The 19,698-nt window shown below is 55.5% G+C and overlaps 1 protein-coding gene across 2 annotated transcripts in view; it reads right to left on the bottom strand.

Moving 5' to 3' along the window:
* Positions 1-2,733: 2,733 nt before the first annotated feature.
* TUBGCP3 (tubulin gamma complex associated protein 3) overlaps positions 2,734-19,698 on the bottom strand; it is a 36,167-nt gene continuing 19,202 nt past the window's right edge. The window contains exons 12-22 of one of the 2 annotated variants that reach the window (XM_025262575.3): positions 17,870-17,980; positions 17,443-17,551; positions 16,275-16,464; positions 15,063-15,198; positions 14,663-14,731; positions 12,780-12,915; positions 7,764-7,852; positions 7,474-7,656; positions 6,184-6,324; positions 4,310-4,426; positions 2,734-3,744 (exon numbers count right to left, since the gene is read on the bottom strand). In XM_025262575.3, the coding sequence (XP_025118360.1) occupies positions 3,586-3,744; positions 4,310-4,426; positions 6,184-6,324; positions 7,474-7,656; positions 7,764-7,852; positions 12,780-12,915; positions 14,663-14,731; positions 15,063-15,198; positions 16,275-16,464; positions 17,443-17,551; positions 17,870-17,980 (1,440 nt within the window). In that variant the 3' untranslated portion in view covers positions 2,734-3,585. The remainder of the gene's footprint in view (positions 3,745-4,309; positions 4,427-6,183; positions 6,325-7,473; positions 7,657-7,763; positions 7,853-12,779; positions 12,916-14,662; positions 14,732-15,062; positions 15,199-16,274; positions 16,465-17,442; positions 17,552-17,869; positions 17,981-19,698) is intronic. The other variant, XM_025262576.3, reaches the window with a different exon arrangement.

The following is a 19,698-nucleotide window of genomic DNA, read 5'->3' as shown; positions in this document are numbered from 1 at the left end:
CACACACACACACTCACACACACACACACTCACAATGCCACTGCATCGCCACATTCGCCAGGCTGGGGAAACGCAAACTGGGGCTCCCTGCCGGTTTTATGAAACAAGCGTGGACCACAGAGGAACACGGTGCGGGCTGCGAGAGGACCCCGCTGCCCCCACCACGGCCGGCCAGGGTACTTTGCTGTGCTCCTTCTGTCTGCGAACCCTCCATGGATGTCTCTCCGCTGGATCCCATTCAGCTGAAAAGGCGCTGTGTGCAGCTCAAAGTCAACCTCTCCGCGGCTAAGCCGATGTGTTTGCAAAGACCTCCGCTGCACAATTACCAGGGCAGCTTGCACTGTCTTTGTTGAGCTAAAGAGGACAAGAAGAACCTCTAAGGGAGGGCAACCCAGGGAAGAAGGCAGGACAACCTGGAATGGAACAGCTTGTCATTTACTAATTTGATCACTATCTCTACGCTCCAGCCTTAGTCAACACGCGGACGTCGTCCCCACCAAAAATCTGAACTGGGAGGAAGCAAGGTCTGCGTGGCGGCCAGGAGGAGGGGATGGAGACGCGAGGGCCTCGAGGCCACCACCGGCAGCCCGGTGTGCCCGGGAGGTCCAGGGCCTTCATGGAAACCCTTGTCCAAGTTTCACCCCAAGCCAGACTCAGCGCCAGAGGAGGGCTAGAGGTAGGCGCCAGCCGCCCACGCCTGTCAGACCAGGTCCAGAAGGCCTGGGTCGCAGGGGTGCAGCTGTCCGGAGAGGAGCAGGCAGGGGCCAGGCCCGGCCCCCATGGGGTAACAAACCACCAGTGGGACCAGCCCTGTGCTCACAGGGGCGTCTCCAGATACCCGGGTAACATGGAAGCCGTGACGGCTGCAGGGAACACCTGGAGCAGGGCGGGTCCCCCGTGAGGCTGGTCTGCACTCCAGTGGGGAGGGGAGGCCTGACGGAGGCGGCCGGCCAGCATCCCCGCGAGGCAGACACAGGCTGTTGCGCCCTCTGGGGGACCCTCAGGGGTGGGGGCCGTGGCGAGGTTAGTGGTGGAGCTGCTGAACCCCTGGGAGGACACCAGGCGGAAGCTGCCGTCAGCAGCATGAAGCTGGGCTCCAGGCAAGTTGCTATGCGACTTTCCCTCATTGCGATTTTATTAAAACCTTAAACCGGAAGAAAGGCAGAGAAATATACTTCTCTTCTTGAAGAGACACCTGGCAACACTGCCTCAGAACAATATCCATTATCACTTGGTCGGATTTCCATACCATCTGACTCCATTCTCTGGAGGCAGAGATCCCCGTGTGCTCACGCCCCTGCTCCCCGGTCGGCAGGGCGGGGCAAGGCATGAGGCTGCGGCGGTGCACCCCCCGCGGTGCCCCCTCCAAGCAGGCGGGGGAGCTGACCCCGAGGCCCGGGGCGCTCAGCCCCAGCGCAGGGCCAGGTGACCCCGGCACGGCACCTGCTGCGCCTGGGTGCCCCCAGAACACACAGCAGTGGAGACGCCCCCAGGGCGGGGGGCCTGCCGGGTCTCCCAGGCACCACCCCCCCGCCCCGTGGCCGCTGTGGTTTCCGCCCCTCGCCCTCATGTGGACGTGGCGCCCTGTGACCCAGTCTGAGTTTGACCGTGGCTATTCGACCTGACTCTTTTCCCTGCAAGTGGGGTTTTCCGTGGGCTGTGCCCTCCTGTCCCAGAGTCCAGTCTGGAGGACACGCCCTCCCCAGAGATGGGGCGTCACCCACGATGGAGTCTGCTGGGGACCAGGCCCGGGGGACAGGCCACTCGCCCACCAGGACAAGCAGCCAGTCCTCCAGCAGGAGCTCAGCCTTGGGGCTTCAGCCTCAGCAACTGGCCTCCCTGGGTGGCAGCAGGGGCAGCGGGGGCGGGGGGCTCCTGCCCACTGAGCACAGGGCCCCCTGACCAAGGACTGTGCCCTGGCCCCAGGCAGGCTCTCCCCCGTGACAATCTGGAAGCTGCGAGCAGTGATCATTTTCTGGTGGAAGCAGTGACCTCCTGGGGCCGTGGGGGCTCCTGCCTCCAGACAGCTCACTCACAGTGGGCTCTCCCCTCCCCCGCCCCAGGTGGAGCCCCCACTCAATGCCAACTCTTCTGGGCGAGACCCTGCTGGGTGACAGGCTGCTTGACCCTCGGGGGCCAGACCCACAACCCGTCCTGAGGTTTGAGAGCCTCCACTGGCCCCACCCCCCGGCCCTGGCCCCAGGAAGCTCCCTGTCTTCAGCCTACAGTGTCGGCTTGACTGCTTGATAGCTCTCTAGATGCAGAGCGGTGTGCGAGCGTGCTTTCTGCCAAGGACTCATCTCTGAGAGACGCTCGGGACAGAGCAGAGGCAGGCTCCGAGCCCCGCGGGCTCTGGGCAGCCCCTCCGGGGAGCTGTGCACTGGGGAACCTGCTTCCCAGCTCTGCCACGCGAATTTCTAAACCGAAAGTAAACGTGTATCCTAGGGAGCTCTGAACCTCATCCTGGGTCCGCTGCTGGGCAGCCGGGGCCCCTGGTGCCCCTCTGTCCTGCAGGACCCTGCGCCCAGAGGAGCCGTGTGGGTGCTGGAACACCGATCTCCCCACCCCCGGAGCGGGGGCCCTCGCTCACCTGAGCCCGAGGGGTGCACACGGCTAGTTTCCTGGCTTCACAGATGGTGGTTCATGTGCTGAGCACACACCCTGCCGACACCCGGCCCTGGAGCCTGGGGCTGAACTGTCCTCACAGACAAGTCGAGAAAAAACCAACACATCTGAAAGATAATTGCTTTTTAATTGTCTAAGTTTTCACATACGCAACATAATAAAGGCAGATTTATGTGACTTGATATGACATTTTTACAAAAAATGTCCCCCCAACATCTGGGCAGCAGTATATAAATATTTACAATGAAAAAATAGGCAAGGAAAAAGGAAATCTTCATTATTCAAGACAATTTCTTTCCAATGCTTATCAGAATCCTGAAAATAAAATAACTTCGTTAACTTTCCAGGCATCCATATTTACACGGTGCTTCAGCTGATGGTTCAAAGAACTGAGGCATCAGGACTCTGCCCTTTTCTACACTATTTCCCAAGTTATCTGAGAGTAAATGAGATACAAAAATGTAAACTTTGAAGGAGAGAAAAAAAGAATAAACGTGTAAACACACTGATAGAAAGGTCCTTAGAGACGTTAATATTTTACAACACTAAAAACCAAAATAAAATGCTCTCTATATTTCCTTAGTAGGGACGTTAGATTTCAATTTAATTTGGTTATATTAACAAGAATTGCCTCTAAAGAGGATGTTAAAAAAATAGCAATGACATTACCATCGTAACTGATGAATATCCATCGCCTTAATTTTCTCTAAAAGAAAGTGTGATCTTTTAAAAAGTGACAAATATGAATTATATCGTGGAGGGCTTAGGAGCCTCAAAGTATGGTATCTTTTACATATGAAGACTTTAAAAAATAAATTCGGATAGTGCAAGCCAGCCCGTTTAACTTAGTGACGTCACGAACACGGTCAGTTCCGACGTCTACAGGCCCGCCCCGCCTCTGGCCGAGCCGGCGTCCCGGAGGCCCCGGGGACGTTTCCGTGGTGGCCCCCGCGCTGGGCCTCAGGTGTGGGAGCTGCGCCGGCCCCGGGCGCCCAGGGACACACGCAGCCTCGGCTCCCGCGCCCGGTAGTGCTCGTTGAAGTCCAGCCTGAAGCTCAGGAAGCGCAGGCTCTCGTCGGGGCTGGTCGTCAGCAGCACCAGGAACTGCTGCACCACGCCCTGCGGAGACAGAGGGGGCGCGCTCGCTCAGGCTCGGGCGGAGCCCCCGCCGTGCAGCCCGTGGGGGCCTCCAGCAGCTCCCACCCTGGCAGGTCCCAGGACCAGGGGTCACACCGTCACTGAAATTCACAACAGCAGCTTCACGGGAAAGGACTAACCCACAGATTTTCCTCCTGGCCCTTAAGTTCTACAAGAATCAGTGCAACAGCAAAGCAAGCACGGAAAGGGCACCTGCTGATTTAATTCCGAGCAGGAAAGCCCAGCGCTACGCTGCTCACCTTCCACGTGACTAGAAAGCACACAGAGTCAGGAAGCCCGACGGGAGACACTGGAGAACTTAAGGAGCAGACGCGCGCTGGGAACCATGGCCTCAGGGCCCAGGGCAAGGGCTGAGTCACCAGAGGGGCCCGCTCACACCACAGATCCTCCTCCACTCGGGGGACGCGCCTGGGAGCTCTGACCCGTCTCTGACCGCAGGGACGAGGCCACACTGACCGAGTGAGGCCTGTCCGCCCCTCGACAGCACATGTCCCTTGCGGGGACAGCACGAGGTCTGGACACGCACCTGGTAAAAATGGGTCAGGATGCGCAGCTGGGAGCACATCTTTGGGATGGACTCCTGGAACTCCCGGACCCGCTGGTTCTCTTGCTCCTCCTCTGCTGCCGTCACGCCCCACTGGCCCTGAGTCAGGAGAACCAGAGGTCAGACTCCGGACGAAGATGCACGCGGGCAGGGGTAGACGTGGGCGGGGGAGCTATTTCGGGGCCATCTCCTTGTGGTTCTGACACGCGCGGTCAAGGACCCGCAGCCAGGAAATCACCTTGCTGCTGCACCATGGGGGAGAGGCCGGGACACCCGCTCCGAGACCATGGCGTGCACACGTGTGTACAGGTGTGTGTGTCGGGGGCGGGGAGGTCAGAGAGCAAAGAGAGGGGTGGGCTCCTGCTGGAAAACAAGACTTCCAAACACGCGACACACAGAAGGGTCCTGTGTGTGTCCTGGACACCTGACCACACCCACGGGTGCTTCGGGAAGCTAGGAGACAGCAGAAAGGCTCCCCGGGCCCCCCACGTGCAGGGGCCTCAGGTCTGACGGCGGCTTGCTGGGTCACGGCCTCCTGAGCGTCGATCACTCTTCAGGCACGGTTTCAGCTTTGCCGGCTCCTGCCGTCTGGACACAACACACCCAACAACCCGCCTCACTATGTGAGTCTGCTCCGCGAGGCGCTGGCACGCACAGCGGGTACCGTCTCCGGGGGGCCTGGGCCCAGAGCACAGGCTCACGGCTCCCGGGAAGGGCAGGCTCTCCAGGCCGGGGCGGTCTGGGAGTCAGCACAGCTGGCTTTCCCAACACCGCCTGCCTGCCCAGCAGCTGACACGCGCGAGCACGTGAGAACGGGCGCCCGGGGAGTGTGTGTATTTATCCTTACTCCCACTTTGTGAATCAGGAAACGGGGCTCTGGCAGGGCAAGTCAGCAAAGGCAGGAAGCCGGTGACGGGCCTGAGCCTCAGGCTGCCCTGGCCAGGAGGCCCTGGGGGTGTCGCCAGCTCTGATGTCTCAGTCACAAACCCTGCTCCTGGCAATGCAAACGGAGTGAACACGTGTCCAGGACACACACAGAATCCTTCTGTGTGTCTCGTGCTTGGAAGTCTAATTTTCCGGCAGGAGCCCACCCTGCTCTCTGCTCTCTGACCCCACCCCCCCACACACACACCTGTACACACCTGTGCACACCACGGCTTCGGAGCGGCATCCCGGCCTCTTCCCCATGGTGCAGCAGCAGAGTGATTTCCCAGCCACAGGTCCACGACCCCGTGCGTCAGAACCGCGAGGTGACAGCCCTGAAACACCTGTCTCCACGTACACGGGAGACAACGTGCCAGACACGCTGGATTCTTACAAGTTACACCCCCACTGGCACAGACGAGGAAACACTCAACACAGAACTGAACCGCGTCAGCTGAAAACCCATCTGTCACCGCCCCGAGAACAAGCGCCTTGAGAAAGCCAAAGCCTGTACAGATTAAACCCAATACAAGAAATCCCATGAAGACCCAAACTTATTCAGTATCTGTACTTCAAGGTTATAAATGAAACACTGCAGTGAGGTCGCTAGGAACAGCCGAGCGCAGAAATGCAGTTCCTGTGTGCACACCTGAGCCTACCCGCTCCAGATGAGCGTGTGTGGTCAGGCACCACCCAGCGGAGACACCGACGCAGACGGACATCTGGACACTCCCTGAGGGACACGGGGCAGAGCCCTGAATTTCCTGTGCGCTTGGCCTTCATTTGTTTTTGAGCTGGGTGACGGTGACCACCCAGCCCACTCAGGACCCAGCGGGACACAAGGTGACCGCAGCAGAGTCCCTGAGGGCTTGCAGTTTCCATGGCAACTGCTTACCACCTAAACCAACATGCCAGCCGCCCCCAAACCACACCTCAGCTTCCCGCTGCTTCTTCTTGTCCTCAAACTGCAGGCGTCTCTGCAGCTCCTCCAGAGCGGCCCTGCAGATGGCATCCTGCGTGCTCTGAAGCTCAATGATCTGGTCAAACACGGCTCTCAGCTGGTTGAGAAGAGCCTGGAGAGAGAGAACAGCCTTTTCTCTTATGAACAGAGCCCCCAACATACGTATTAATCACTACACTTTTCAAATAATACACTGACCATTAGCGAAAAACCACTGTAAACCCAGACATCAACTCTGACTCTCAAGGCCTCTTAACTGTTCTCACTCATCCACATCGGTCCCAGGAGCCTCCACAGTGACGGGAGCGGCCAGAGCCAGCCCTGCCCACCCCACCTCCTGGCCCCGCCACGACCTCGAGAGCCCCCACGTGCTGCCCAACCCCTGGAGCCCAGAGCCATGTCTGCAGTGCAGCTACTCTGAGGATCAGAAAGAAACGGGAAAGCAATTTTTTTTTTGGTGACACATGCCAAAACCAGACCCAGAGAATATGAGAGAAAATTCTTTAAAAAATGTAAACAGATTCTGCAAGGATTTTTAGAAAACAGTATCATACCATGCTTTGCACCAGGAATGAAAGGGCAGTTTTGAACAAGTGGGACAGTACGTTCGCTTAATTCAAAGTATCTTTGCCCAGTCACAGATGGCTAACCAGCAGACTCAAAAACTCAGATGGAAGGAAAGCCGTGCAAACATCATGCTCCCCAAAAGGGCCCCTGAGGTGAGCAGAGGTTTAGTGGCGGGCGGCCCTCAGTAAGCCTGACATGTCACTGAAGTCACATAGTTAAACGTCAAAGATGCGCTTGAAAGTCTACTTCCTACTTCACATTTATCTCAAGTGAAAGCAAAGTGCTGCTTATTTCCCCAGATTTTTGAATAAAATCAAAGATCCCAGAAGCCTCAGCAGCTCCCAGAAGCCTCAGCACACGTAAGACACAACGTTCAGAGCAGGGCCTGCAGGAGGGACAGTCAGCAACAAGGGGTTATCCTGACAGATGGCCTGTCCTGACTGCAGCCGGGGCCCGAGGTCAGGCTTCCACCTGCGCCCCCAACGGAGGAGCAAGCCCTCAACGCTCGTTCCCGAGCTGCCTGGGGTTGTGTGGGTGTCAGAGGTCCCCGTCCCTCAGGAAGGCTCCCCGGCCCCGGAGGTGGGCGGGCACCAGCACACTCTCCCCGCCTCACGCCCGCTCCTGCCTCAGCCCCGCTGCCCCAGCAGACACACACACCGACCCACGCTGTGATGGGCCCGGCCGGCCGCCTTACCCTGGAGTCAGCGTCCAGCAGGCAGCGGGAGATGACGGTGCCCAGGAAGGCCTCGTGCGCGGCGATGATGTGGTCCAGGTCCTGCGCCTGCTGCACCTGGTTCCACAGCTCGTCCCAGGAGCACTCGAGCACCTGGAACCGACACCCAGGCCCAAGGGAGTCGTCCCAGGAGCACTCGAGCACCTGGAACCGACACCGAGGGCCTGAGGGAGCAGGTAGCGCAGCCCGGCCCGGCCCAGGGACACCGCGCAGGGCGGCTGGACCACGGTGCAGGGCTGACCAGGACCTACCTCAAAGGTAATGTAATACTGCATCTGGTGGATGAAGTGGACCATCTCGGACGCCAGGATGTGGCAATGGTGCAGCACCCCAGAGAACTCTGCAAGAGAGCAGGGCGGCTGTCAGACTCCTGGCAGGCCGCGGGGCAGGGCAGTCTTCCTGCAGGGCCGGCTCTGCCGCTCGGCCCCACGGCCGGCAGCCTTCCCGAGCCAGCCTCCATGCACAGACAGACAGGGCCACCCAACCGAGCAGCACTACCACAGAACACAAGGATCTGACAAGAAATGCAAAGATCAAAGTTTAACTGAACTTGAAAATTAAAGAAAAAGTTATTTTATAATAACGCGGTATCTTGAATAAGATCAATTTTATGGTTTCTTTACAGTTAAGTCAGCCTGCCTACAGTGTGTGAGACTTTTACTATTCCCTAGCTATTTGGAGACAAAAATGACATCCCCTTAAGGAATATGACCTTGTCACCTGGGAGGAACGTGAACTTGGAAGGGATGGGCAGAGTCCAGACTCCACTCCTGTTCTTCACAAAACCAGCGAAAGGCTGGAGGGTCACCAGGGAGCAGCCACTGTCTGCTTGGACTTTTCACTTATTCAGGGACTCCGCTGGACCATTATGGGACACCACTGTCCCCAAGGCCCCATCAGGGACTGGCACAGGAGGGACGCCTACAAGGAGACGTGCCCCGGGTGAGATCTGGCACACCACTGGGGCTGCTCCAGGCCTGTGCTGAGCTGCCCAGAAAACCCGCTTGCTGCAGCCGCGGCTCCGGGAGGAACCGTCTGCATCCCTCCTCAGAGAGGAGCGACCATGCGAGACACACGAGCAGGGTGAAGAGAACTGCACGACGTGAGCCTAACACTCCCCTCAAGCTGAGGCCAGGCCACACGTGGGGGCTCTGCGGGCCACGGCAACTCCTGGCCGGGGAGAAGCTGAGGCACGAGGCCGCTGGACTCACAAGCTGTCAGCTGGTCCTTCACTCCGAGACATACAACTCACACATGAAGCGGCCCTGAGCCTCTTCACCCGGCGCCCTGGGAATACGCTTAAAGCACAGTTAAAACATAAGTACTTCTGTTTTTACGACTGATCCACAAATACGCACATAATCTAAAAATCCCAAGAGCAAAGCAACCTTCACCCTGAAGTCCAGTGAGGACACAAGTAAGCACACCTCCCGCTGGACTCGGTGGGCAGCAGACACCACCTCCCCTCCGGCTGACCCAGGCGGCAGACCGCGTGTGAGTCTCTACTGCCCCCTCAAGGCTGCAGGAAGAACTTCAGGGCTGGCTTTAGACACACCAGCTCTCAAGGGCTCGACCCCTCCCGGCTTGGCTGGCCTCTAAGCATCTGCACCAGACGCTTCTGCCAACTGGAGAAGCACCGGAAACAGCCTTGAGAGTTGTTAAAAATACAAAAATACCCTAAAACCAGGTACTCACAAATTCAAGATCACCTCCTTCCACTTGGATCTACAGCTGATGCAGCAGTATTTAAAAGTAACTTCACCAATGACCCTTGCGGCTCATTTCTCGAGGCTCTGGAGTCAGAGGACACTGGTAAGACCTCAGGTTTCCCCCGGATTCAGGGCCCCCGATCAGGGTCAGGCCTCCTGCAGACCCATCTGACATCCACCGTCCACTGGGGACCCTGAGCGCTACACAGACCCCTTCCTGACGGCCGGCCCAGTGCCCAGGTGTGGCACTGAGGCAGGAGACCAGGAACCAGCCAAGGCCACGGCCCCGCTGGGCAGTGCTGCCCGGCAGCTGGGCGGAGCGCTAACCACCTGGATTAGAAGCCAGTAAACAGATGAGCACGACCTACTTGTCCACAGGGAAGCTCACGACGAGAAGGCCCGCTGGCCTCAGAGCGGCCTCCACAGCCTGGGCCGCTCCAAGGGCGAGGGCAGCCGGCCCCGCACTCACCGCCAGGAAAGGAAAGCAGTCCCGAGGGGATGGGGGCCCACCACTCCTCCCTGCTCAGTTTTATTTCCAACAAGGACCAAAAAGGGGCTGTTTGAACACTACTCTTTGGGGAGGGGGCCTCCCTGCACTTCCCCCCCACCCCTGACACAGAAGCTCAGCAAGAACACAGGAAGCTCATCCCCAGTGATCTGGACGCACCCGTCCATCTCTTCTGGTTACACCTCATCTGAAATATAAATCCAGTTGCCACTAACAGCAACGGCTCTGAGATTCACTGAATCTAATGGAAGAATTTCCATTTCTTTTTAAAGAAAAAAAACTCTTTAAACCATTTCAGATCAACACTCTCTTTTATCCAGCTAAATATATATAAATGGATTTAATCATCTAGGCAGACCATTATCAAAAACTCTTTTCCTAAACAAATCATTTTCAGGCGTGAACAATGGGCCTGGACGAGCGTCACCGAAAGGGCCCCCGGCGACCACCACTGACACTGAGCGCGTGGCCACACAGGCGGGCTCACGCGTGAGGGGCTCACACGCTGTCTGCAGGAGCGTTTTGTGAGTCTTCCTGTATTTCTGCCTCAGATTTACAGTGGGAAGGACATTTCTAAACCTGCCGTGTTAACAAGTCGAACCACCCGATGGATCTCTGCTCATCAAGCTGCCTGGCCATTAACAAGTAAAATACTTCCGTGTAAGTTAAGTTAAAAATAAGAACACTGTGCCCGACAGAATCATGGGCAAAAAGGGCAATCTGCTGGAAAAAGGAACACAAATGACACCAAGAAGAGTCACCGGTGATTTTAAAGCCTTAAAGGAAGTGAACATGAGCTCAGGGTCCTCCCTGGGAGTCCAGTGCTCAGGACTCTGCACGCCCACTGCAGGGGCACAGGTTTCCCTCCTGTATACAGAACTAAGATCCTGTATGCTCTGGGGCATAGCCAAAAAAATAAAATAACAAATAATGAAAATAAATAAATGAACCTCAATTTTCACCTATCAAATTGACAATTTGAACGTAATATCCAATGTTAGCACCCCCTGCCCAAAAAAACCCCAACCAGCAACACAGACAACTCTCGACCAGTGAGAGCTGTGTTTATGGGGATGTAAAGTGAACTGGTACAGCTTCCCTAGAAAGTAATCTGACAATATGTACCAAGAGAGTTAAAATGTAAATACTAACAAATATAAATATTAGTAAGTATAAAGTAAGAGCAAGAGTCATACCTGTTAACCCAGCCATTCCATTTCCAATTCACCTATTCTAAAGAAATATTCAGAGGCATATAAATATTTTATTTATAAAACACTTATGGCATTATTTATATTAGTGGAGAATAGTTTAAAAAAAAAAACTACTAACCAAAGAGAAAAGATAAAAGATGTCCACATGAGGCAATGTTATGCTATCAGAAATGTTTTACAGAGATTTTAATGACAAGGGAAAAGGTTCAGTGAAAGAAGCTGAAATCGAACACGACATAACAGAATTGTGTTACAATTACACAGAAAATTGACCAAATGAATGTATGCGTTATCTCCGAGGAGTAAACTCACTGATGATTAGGCAAAGTAAGACAGCAGCCAGTTCACAGACACTGCTGACGCTGCCATGAGAAGAGGCGCCACAAGCGGCTAGCGTGCCCCACCGCCAGGGCGCAGGTCTGCCCGCATCTCTAAGCGGCTAGCGTGCCCCACCGCCAGGGCGCAGGTCTGCCCGCATCTCTAAGCGGCTAGCGTGCCCCACCGCCAGGGCGCAGGTCTGCCCGCATCTCTAAGCGGCTAGCGTGCCCCACCGCCAGGGCGCAGGTCTGCCCGCATCTCTAAGCGGCTAGCGTGCCCCACCGCCAGGGCGCAGGTCTGCCCGCATCTCTAAGCGGCTAGCGTGCCCCACCGCCAGGGCGCAGGTCTGCCCGCATCTCTAAGCGGCTAGCGTGCCCCACCGCCAGGGCGCAGGTCTGCCCGCATCTCTAAGTATCACAGTTCTTATTTAGAAGAGTGAAATGGCGACAGGGTCCATCCACCACACTGAACGGACCCACATCAGACAACGGGGAGAATGGGAACCCCGGGCCCACAGGGAGGATGGCAGGGCAGAGGGAAGGTGGGGCAGGCCGGGAACACGCAGGGGTGCTCCTCCCGAAGGGCCCCCAGGCGAGGCATGGTACGGCCACTAGAGAAGGTGGACGCTGAAGGCGTTTACCGTCCACAGCCACCGCAGGATCTAACGGGACACGTCCCCTCTGGCCTCCGCCCCAGCTACTTCAGGGGCCCCACTACCTACCTTCTTGGAAATAAGCCCAGAGGAAGCTGGGCCAGGAGCACAAGGGCACCACGAGCCACCGGCCGGGTCCCGGGGATACAGGCAGTGAGGGCGCCCAGCAAGCCCTCGACTCCGCACGATCAGACAGGGCTGGGTGCCTGCCAGCCAGAGCCCTGGGGCTGCCCCTGACCTGAACTCGGGGGCCTCCGCCTGGTGAACAGGCAGAGCCCACATGGGCCCCTTTACAGAACCTGCTTCCACCACCAGAGGACTAAGGGTATGACCGCTTGTTCTGGTGACATCATTGGTGGAAATACTTTCTAAAAGGTTCTGACCAAATCCCTTTCAGTATAAAGACTTCAAAATTACAACTGAAGTCATTCAATATTTATAAAATTAAAATAAACTTATCTGACAATGAGAGTTTTATTACAGCTTTTAATTGTAAAAATTATAGAATCTTTTCACGTTCTGGTTAATAATCCAAACCAGTATATAAAGCAATTTCCAGATAGACTTTAATTAAAACACTAATTAAGTGAATTTTAAATGAGCTGGTGATTTACTAAACAGCTTTCCTTAGTATTTTTTTTAAACATGTATGAACACCATATGATTCTGTAAGAAACTTCATGGCCTAAAAAAAAGCTAACTTGACTCAATTTGCTTTTCCTGATTTGTACTGAAGTCAAGATAGCGATGTTACAAACGAGCCTCTTCACAAAAGACAGACCCAACGGCACAAGAAGCAGCCACTTTTCAATTTCTTTAAGGACCCCGCTTTAGAGAGGCTTCGGACGCCATGGGCGGGCGGTTACCTGGCAAGTTTCTCAGGAGCTTGGCGTTGCACATGTGCCCCTTCCGGATGTCCGTGAGGATGTACTCCATGCGCTTGGCCCGCCACAGGAAGTTGAACACCCGCAGGTAGTGGCTCATGCACTCTCGCGTGAACACCTGCAAAGGGCAGAGCACAGACTGACGGGATCCCAGGACACGAGCATGCTCCCGGGGCAGGGCTCCGTCTTCTTTTTCTCCTGAAACAGAGCCAGAGGACACAGAGCCACTCTCACACCTCCTAAGCAGCAGGCAAGCACACACACAGGACATTGTAGGAAAGCTTCATCGCGTGACAGCCTCTCTGACGACCAGCATGCCAGAGCACACTCCACGGCCTGGCCTGACGACCAGAAGTTCCGTGTGACAGACGTTAGCTGAGCACGCACCAACCCAAGACGAACGCCCACCCTAGGGCTGGAGGGCAAAGACCGGATGGGCAGCGGCCACTCCCCTTCGAGTCCTGGGCAGACCCCCACCAACCAATGACGAGACCCCTCGTCCTTCCAACCCAGACTCTCTCATCGGACCACCAACCCACTGGAGATGGCATGGAAACCCAGGCCTATCAGCCACAGGTAGGATCTATCCCAAACTTCTTTTCAAATACATTTACGATACTAACTTCTTTTCCTAACTCTACTCGAGCTTCTAAAAATCTAAAATTCTGAAGACATAACACCGCACGATCAATTGTTTATGCACAAGGTGCGCAGTGCACAACCTCGATACTGCAAGTCAGGAAACCACACATGCACACGTTCAGTTCAGCTATGATTCCAGGCACATTTTGTGAGATAATCAAGGCAGCTGGCTTTGCTATGGTATCATTTATACTACGGAAAAAACACATCGATATACAATATTAACATGGTGTATGATATGACAGTTTCCAACAACTTGTTAAAATATCTGGTTTTGTACACTAAAATTACTAAAACTGTTAAAGATATAAATTAATGAGGAAAAACTAATTTGCATATGACCAAAGATAAAAGCTTGAGAGCAACTATGTATTGAAAACACGGTAGCTCTGATCTGGGAATCTGAGTGTAAAAACATGGCCCGGCAGCTGGCACCTCAGAGCAGACGGACGGCAGAGCTGGCAGCCGAGGGGGAGCCCAGCCTTGGCGCCGATGGTCCACCTGGCCGGGCCGGGCCATTGGGGACAGGCAGGCCAGCCAGGACGGCACCCGCAGAGGCCACAAGGGAAACGCTGCAGAGCTGGAGACGCGGTGCCTCAACACGGGATCTCCCAAGAATGAGAAGAAACGGGTGTCCATCTTCAATACTTCAGAGGGAAAGCGACAAGCAAGGCCAGAGGGATCTCGGTCAAGGACATTCACCCGAGTCTCAGAAGACAGACTGGGCGTGAAGAGGGTGTCTAACTACAGAGGCGGGAGAGCCGTGTGGTCACTCCCATTCAGGCAGACAGTGCTTCTGTTTAAACCCAGTAAAAGCACCGCAAGCGACAGCACAGCCATTCCCTTGGTCGTTTAAATGAATAATAAACACCAAGTGTTATCTAAGTAGTGAAAATACGACTCCCCTAAAGTACACTTCATAGTTCGCTTCAAATGATCCTAAATTAGTCGCTCCAGTCTAAGAATAATGGAACAAAATGAATAATCCATTTATTAAGTACCTGCTGAAACCTATGACAGGATAAATCATATTGTTAATAATTTTTAAAGTATTAGAGCACTTCAGCACCCACTGACTGTCTCACACTCTCACACACACACACACACGATCCTGGCTGCAGTGTTCATTCAGCAGGTATGTCTTGGTCCCAAGTGATCACTTCCAAGAGAAGCAATCTCTGTCAGAGCAGCAGCAGCAGCTCGAAGCCGCCCGCGGGTCTTACCGTGGCGATGGGGCCATCCACATGGTAGTCCAGGCTGAACACGTCCCAGCCGGTGTCCCCCGGAGAGACCTGCACGAGAGCACACACCACTGCAGGGCCTCCCGCCCTGACGCGGCCACGGCCCTCACGGTCACACCCCGAGAACACAGGAAACGAAGCCCTGTTTCTAAACCCACTCAGTGTGTGAAGCGCAAGCTGTGCGCGAGCAGAGACGCGCACCTCTGTCCACACGGCGCCCTGCATCTGGACGGTGACAGGCGTGCGCGGGGATGAAGGGCGTGTCCGGCCCAGATTCACCCCTCCCCCTCCAGACCACCCCCCAGACCAGAGCAGACACGACAGCAGGGTCCACCCGCGTGGGGACGCTGCCCGGGGCCCGCGTGGGGCCCAGCGTCGGCACCTCCAGCAGCCTCACGTCCAGTCGCTTGAGGATCTCCGGGCTGTCAAACTGGGCGTTGGTGGCTCTGACGGCGGTCTCCAGAATTCCAGTCAAGTTGTGCTGGTACAGAGTCGTAGCTGGACGGGCAAGCTCTGGTCTTCACAGATTTGTATAAAAGTAAAATAGAACGTTACTTGAATTCACAATAATCTCTGGAGAAACTTAAAATTATAGAGTCCAAATAATAAAAACTAAAAAGACAAGTGGAACAACACAGCACGGGCACAAAAGCTTCACAGAATCAACGGTGAGACTCCATCGAGCATCGGGGGAGTGAGAGAGTCCTTTAAAAATGAATTCTGATTCAGCTTAAAACTGGGTCTTGAGGGTTTTGATTCCTAAAACGCTGACACACGCCACATTAGCAAACATAGTTCCTAACTTCAGCCGGTCCTGGAGCAGCACAGCCCCCTGCAGATTCCCCGTGGAGGACAGGCCTCGGCTAAACCAGAGCAATGGGACGTGCAGACGCCCAGAGCCGCGCCGCCAGCAGACCCTGAGGATGAGCGCCACCTGCGTCCCCACACACCACGCTAACAGCTCTCTGGCCGAGCCCGCCCTCCCCAGCGGTGCGCAGAAACTGCCCCGCAGCCTTCAGGGTGCAGGATGTCGGCAGGAAAGGCTGAGGAGACCAACAACCCCAGTGTCGCTCAGGTGACCTGAGGCAAGCTGGCCAGGGATGGCGCCTCCTTTTAAATTAGAAACTGGAAACGCACCTTTGAGAAGAAACAAAGCTTTTGTTTGATATCAAGGATGAGATGCTCCAATTATTAAAACCAAGCAGAAGGCAAGTCACCCAGAGGACGAGATCTGTAACGTGGCCCTAAAGGTTCAGACACCCATATCCCCGCCCACCCCCTCACACCTGCTCCCCCCCAACACTCACGATTGCTCCCATTTGCCCTACAGACAACTTTCACCCAAAGCTAAGCCAAAAGAGCAGGGAACGCGCCCCTTACACATCCGTCGGGGCCTGTAGTCACAGGCACATGAACCTCTGCGAACAAGGCAAACAAAGCTAGAGGGAATAACATGACGACATGACAAGGCTTTATCTCCCAAGACTCTACGAGAAGTCGACAAAGTTCCTCTAACGCCCTTCGTTCTTTAAACAACAACTCAAGACCCCTGGCCCTGCTGAAATCTACCGCACGCGCGTGGGCACGGTCTTACTTGAGCAAGTCCATCAGGTGCCGGATGAAGTCCCCCTGGCCGAGCAGCAGGTACCGACGCACGGCCTGCATGTGGTCCAGCAGGCTGTACTTCCTGTTCAGGACGTCCAGGAGGTACTTGCTGGTCTCAAAATAAGCTGCGTCAATTTTCCCCTGAAACGCATTTTCCAAATCGGTGAATAAATCTGCAGCTGTGAAGACAAGGGAAAGCACACACACACATGATCACGTTTCACGGAGGAGGAACAAGAGGCACACACGCGCACGCGCCAGCCCACGCCCGCCCGCGGCCCCTCACACGCACACGCGCCAGCCCGCGCCCGCCCACAGCCCCTCACACGCACACGCCCCCGCCCGCAGCTCCTCACATGCACACGTGCCAGCCTGTGCCCGCCCACAGCCCCTCACACGCACACGCGCCAGCCCACAGCCCCTCACATGCACACACGCCAGCCCGCGACCCCTCACATGCACACACGCCAGCCCGCGCCCGCCCGCGGCCCCTCACATGCACACGTGCCAGCCCATGCCTCCCCGTGGCTCCAAAACAGGCCATGGGAGCTGTCGGGGTCACCAGCATCCCCTGCTGTGACCCCAAAACGCTACCAACGCTGGACATGGAGCAGACGCCTGTGTTCCCATCTGGGGGAGCCCAGAGGGCACTGCTCACCACGTCACAGATTTAAAGGTCACAGCCCTTCCACAACAGAGCCAACTCCAGGCCGCACTGAAACACGGGTTCAGAGGGCCCGGGGCGGGTCAGGCGTGATGGTGTCGAGGATAAACCCGAGATGGCACGCGTTACAGGCATCCTGGCCATGACACTTGTTGGCGTGATGGCTAGGTGCCGTCAGCATGCAGCCACATCAGGGCATCACAGGCCGCAGGGAGGCCAGACAGCACCCAGGGCAGGTGGGGGACAGCACACGGGGCCCAGAGAGGCCGAGCCTCAGCTGGTGTCCCCCAGCTTCCGACAGAGGAGGAGGAGCACCTGGAGCTGATTCACACAAGCAGCTTCTTAATGCGGGTTTGCACCCATGTAGCCCAAAACCATTTGGAAAACACATGTCAACACTGGATTCTACTGAAAAACCCTGACGACACGTGAGCGAGTGAGGAGAGACCCCCAGCATGGAGCAGCAGGCGCCCTGCCACCGTCACCCTCGTACCATCCTGCAGGGGCTCCGCAGACCTGGGCACGGCGATCATCTTTGTAGGGGGCGTCTGGTCGTGGCACACCTGGTACAGGAAGTTGATTGACTTTCCTATCAGAAGGACCTGGCAGAGGGAGACAACCTGGAGTTACCTTTGTTCAGAATCAAAATGATCACACATCCAAGTTCTACAGACACTCATAAGCCACAGATTTCTACTGACTAAAAATTAAACAGCAGGAACACTGGGGATAGTATCAAGGAAATTTCAGGACCTGAAAAAACTGTTATTAACAAACACACACAAATACACGTTGATGCAATTAACGTACGCTTCACCTCAAGAACGCAAACCCTAAAAGGCCACAAGACGTGTTTCACTGCAGACCGGCCTTGTCCGCAAAGGCAGGCAGACACGGACGCCCGAGCCGCGGGAGCCCACCTTCCGGGACTGGTCCATCGTCATGAAGGACGGGATCATGGACGTGCGCAGCGTGTACTTGTCATGCCACAGCCGGTCCGTCTTCACGGTCGGATCTGACGCCACGAAGAACTGCAAGTGAGGAGGCAGTAAGACGCGACACAGCGATGCTTCCGGCCAAGTGCTCACTAATTGTACAGCAGAAAACAAGCAATCCTAGAACTCCAGATCCAGGGGGACCCACCACTTACACAGAACTTGTTTTGAAGGGCACCTTGGACAGCTGTCTCTAAACGCAATCACTTATTCCCCATTTCTTATAACAAAGGGGTGGGTGCTGAGACAAGCTTTTTCCTTAAGACACGAGGTGGTCCTCCATTCACAGCCTCTGCTCTGCACATGGAGGGTGGGTGGGGACAGTGCTAATCCACAGGGACTCTTCTCAGACCTCTGGGCCCCGCTCAATTTTCAGTTCAAGCCGACTCAGAGTTTTCCCGCCCTCCTGTGTCAAACAACTGCCTCTCCCCCACCGGGGTATCCACCCCAGCCCTGCAGGGGCCCAGATCTGGAGCACAGGCACCTTGCCTGAGGCACACAGCTCAGAGGGCAGGCGTGGCCCACCCAGCAGTGCCATGGGGAGTGACCTTCTCGGGGCGGCTCTGCCCTGAGAACCGCCGCGCTCGGAAGCTGCCCGGTCCGCTTCCTCAGCCTCACCAACCCGGGGACCAGCCTAACGGCTGACGGCAGAAAGGACGCAGGACGCGAAGGAGGAAACTAAGTCACTGCTTCCAGCTCCTTTGCTACTGCACCGAGGACATTCTCCTTTTTCAGTCACAGTCCTAACAGACTCGCGCTTTCATTTCTGCATACTGCATCTTATTCTCCACGTCCAAGTCTGCTTCCTTCCCGTCACACTCATCAGTTTGCTGTATTTTTTAGATTCCACATGTAAGTACTGATTCATACGGTATCTGTCTTTCTCTGTCTTATTTTACTAGCATAATGTCCCTCCAAGTCCATCCGTGTTGCTGCAAATGGCAAAATCTCACTCTTCTCTGGCTGAGTAGTATTCCACGGCAGACTCACCTCTTCTTTCCTCATCCACCTGCTGACGGGACACTTAAGCTGCTTCAACACTTTAGCAACTAGAAGTAACAGTGCTACAAACATCAGCCTGCACCTCTTTTCAAATGAGTGTTTCTGCTTGTTGGGTGAATACCCAGAAGCGGCATTTGTTGAGAAAGCTCTATGCTGTCTCCACAGGGGCTGCGCCAGTGCCCATCGCCATCACAGATTCCCTTTTCCCCTCCCTCGCCAGCATTTGCCATTCCCTGACGGCCAACCTGACAGGCATGAAGTGCCGTAACGTCTCACTGTGGTCTCGGTCTGCATTTCTCTAACCATAAGTGATGCTGAGCATCCCTTTACGTGCCTGTGGACCATCTGTACATCTCCTCTGGAGAAATGCCTCTTTCAGAAGATTCCCTCAGGGCTCTAGTCTTGCCCAACTAGTGGACCCAGAGACAGTTTTAATACTGCTGCAGAAGTAGCAAAGCTCAGGGGTCACCTGGAATTTTTTCTTTCAGGGAAAAGGAATGAAAAATCATCCATGGGGGGCAGGTCAGTCCCACCCAGAGGCGGCCAAGGCGGGACGTTGGGCCTCACTGTGCAGCAGCAGGAGGAGAGGGGAGTGTCCCCACAGCAGGGAACGTGGTGCTCAAGAAGGCTGCCTGGGAGGCCCACGCGATGAGCCCGGGGCCAGGGTTAGATGAAAAGCAGTCCTGTTCATGGCGAGTCATGTGAAGCGCACAGAAGGGGGATAAGCCAATGGGGTGCAGGGTGGGTGGGGG

Source organism: Bubalus bubalis, chromosome 13, assembly GCF_019923935.1.
Source record: "Bubalus bubalis isolate 160015118507 breed Murrah chromosome 13, NDDB_SH_1, whole genome shotgun sequence".
Classification (NCBI taxonomy): domain Eukaryota; kingdom Metazoa; phylum Chordata; class Mammalia; order Artiodactyla; family Bovidae; genus Bubalus; species Bubalus bubalis.
This window is presented reverse-complemented; position numbering and strand designations above follow the sequence as displayed.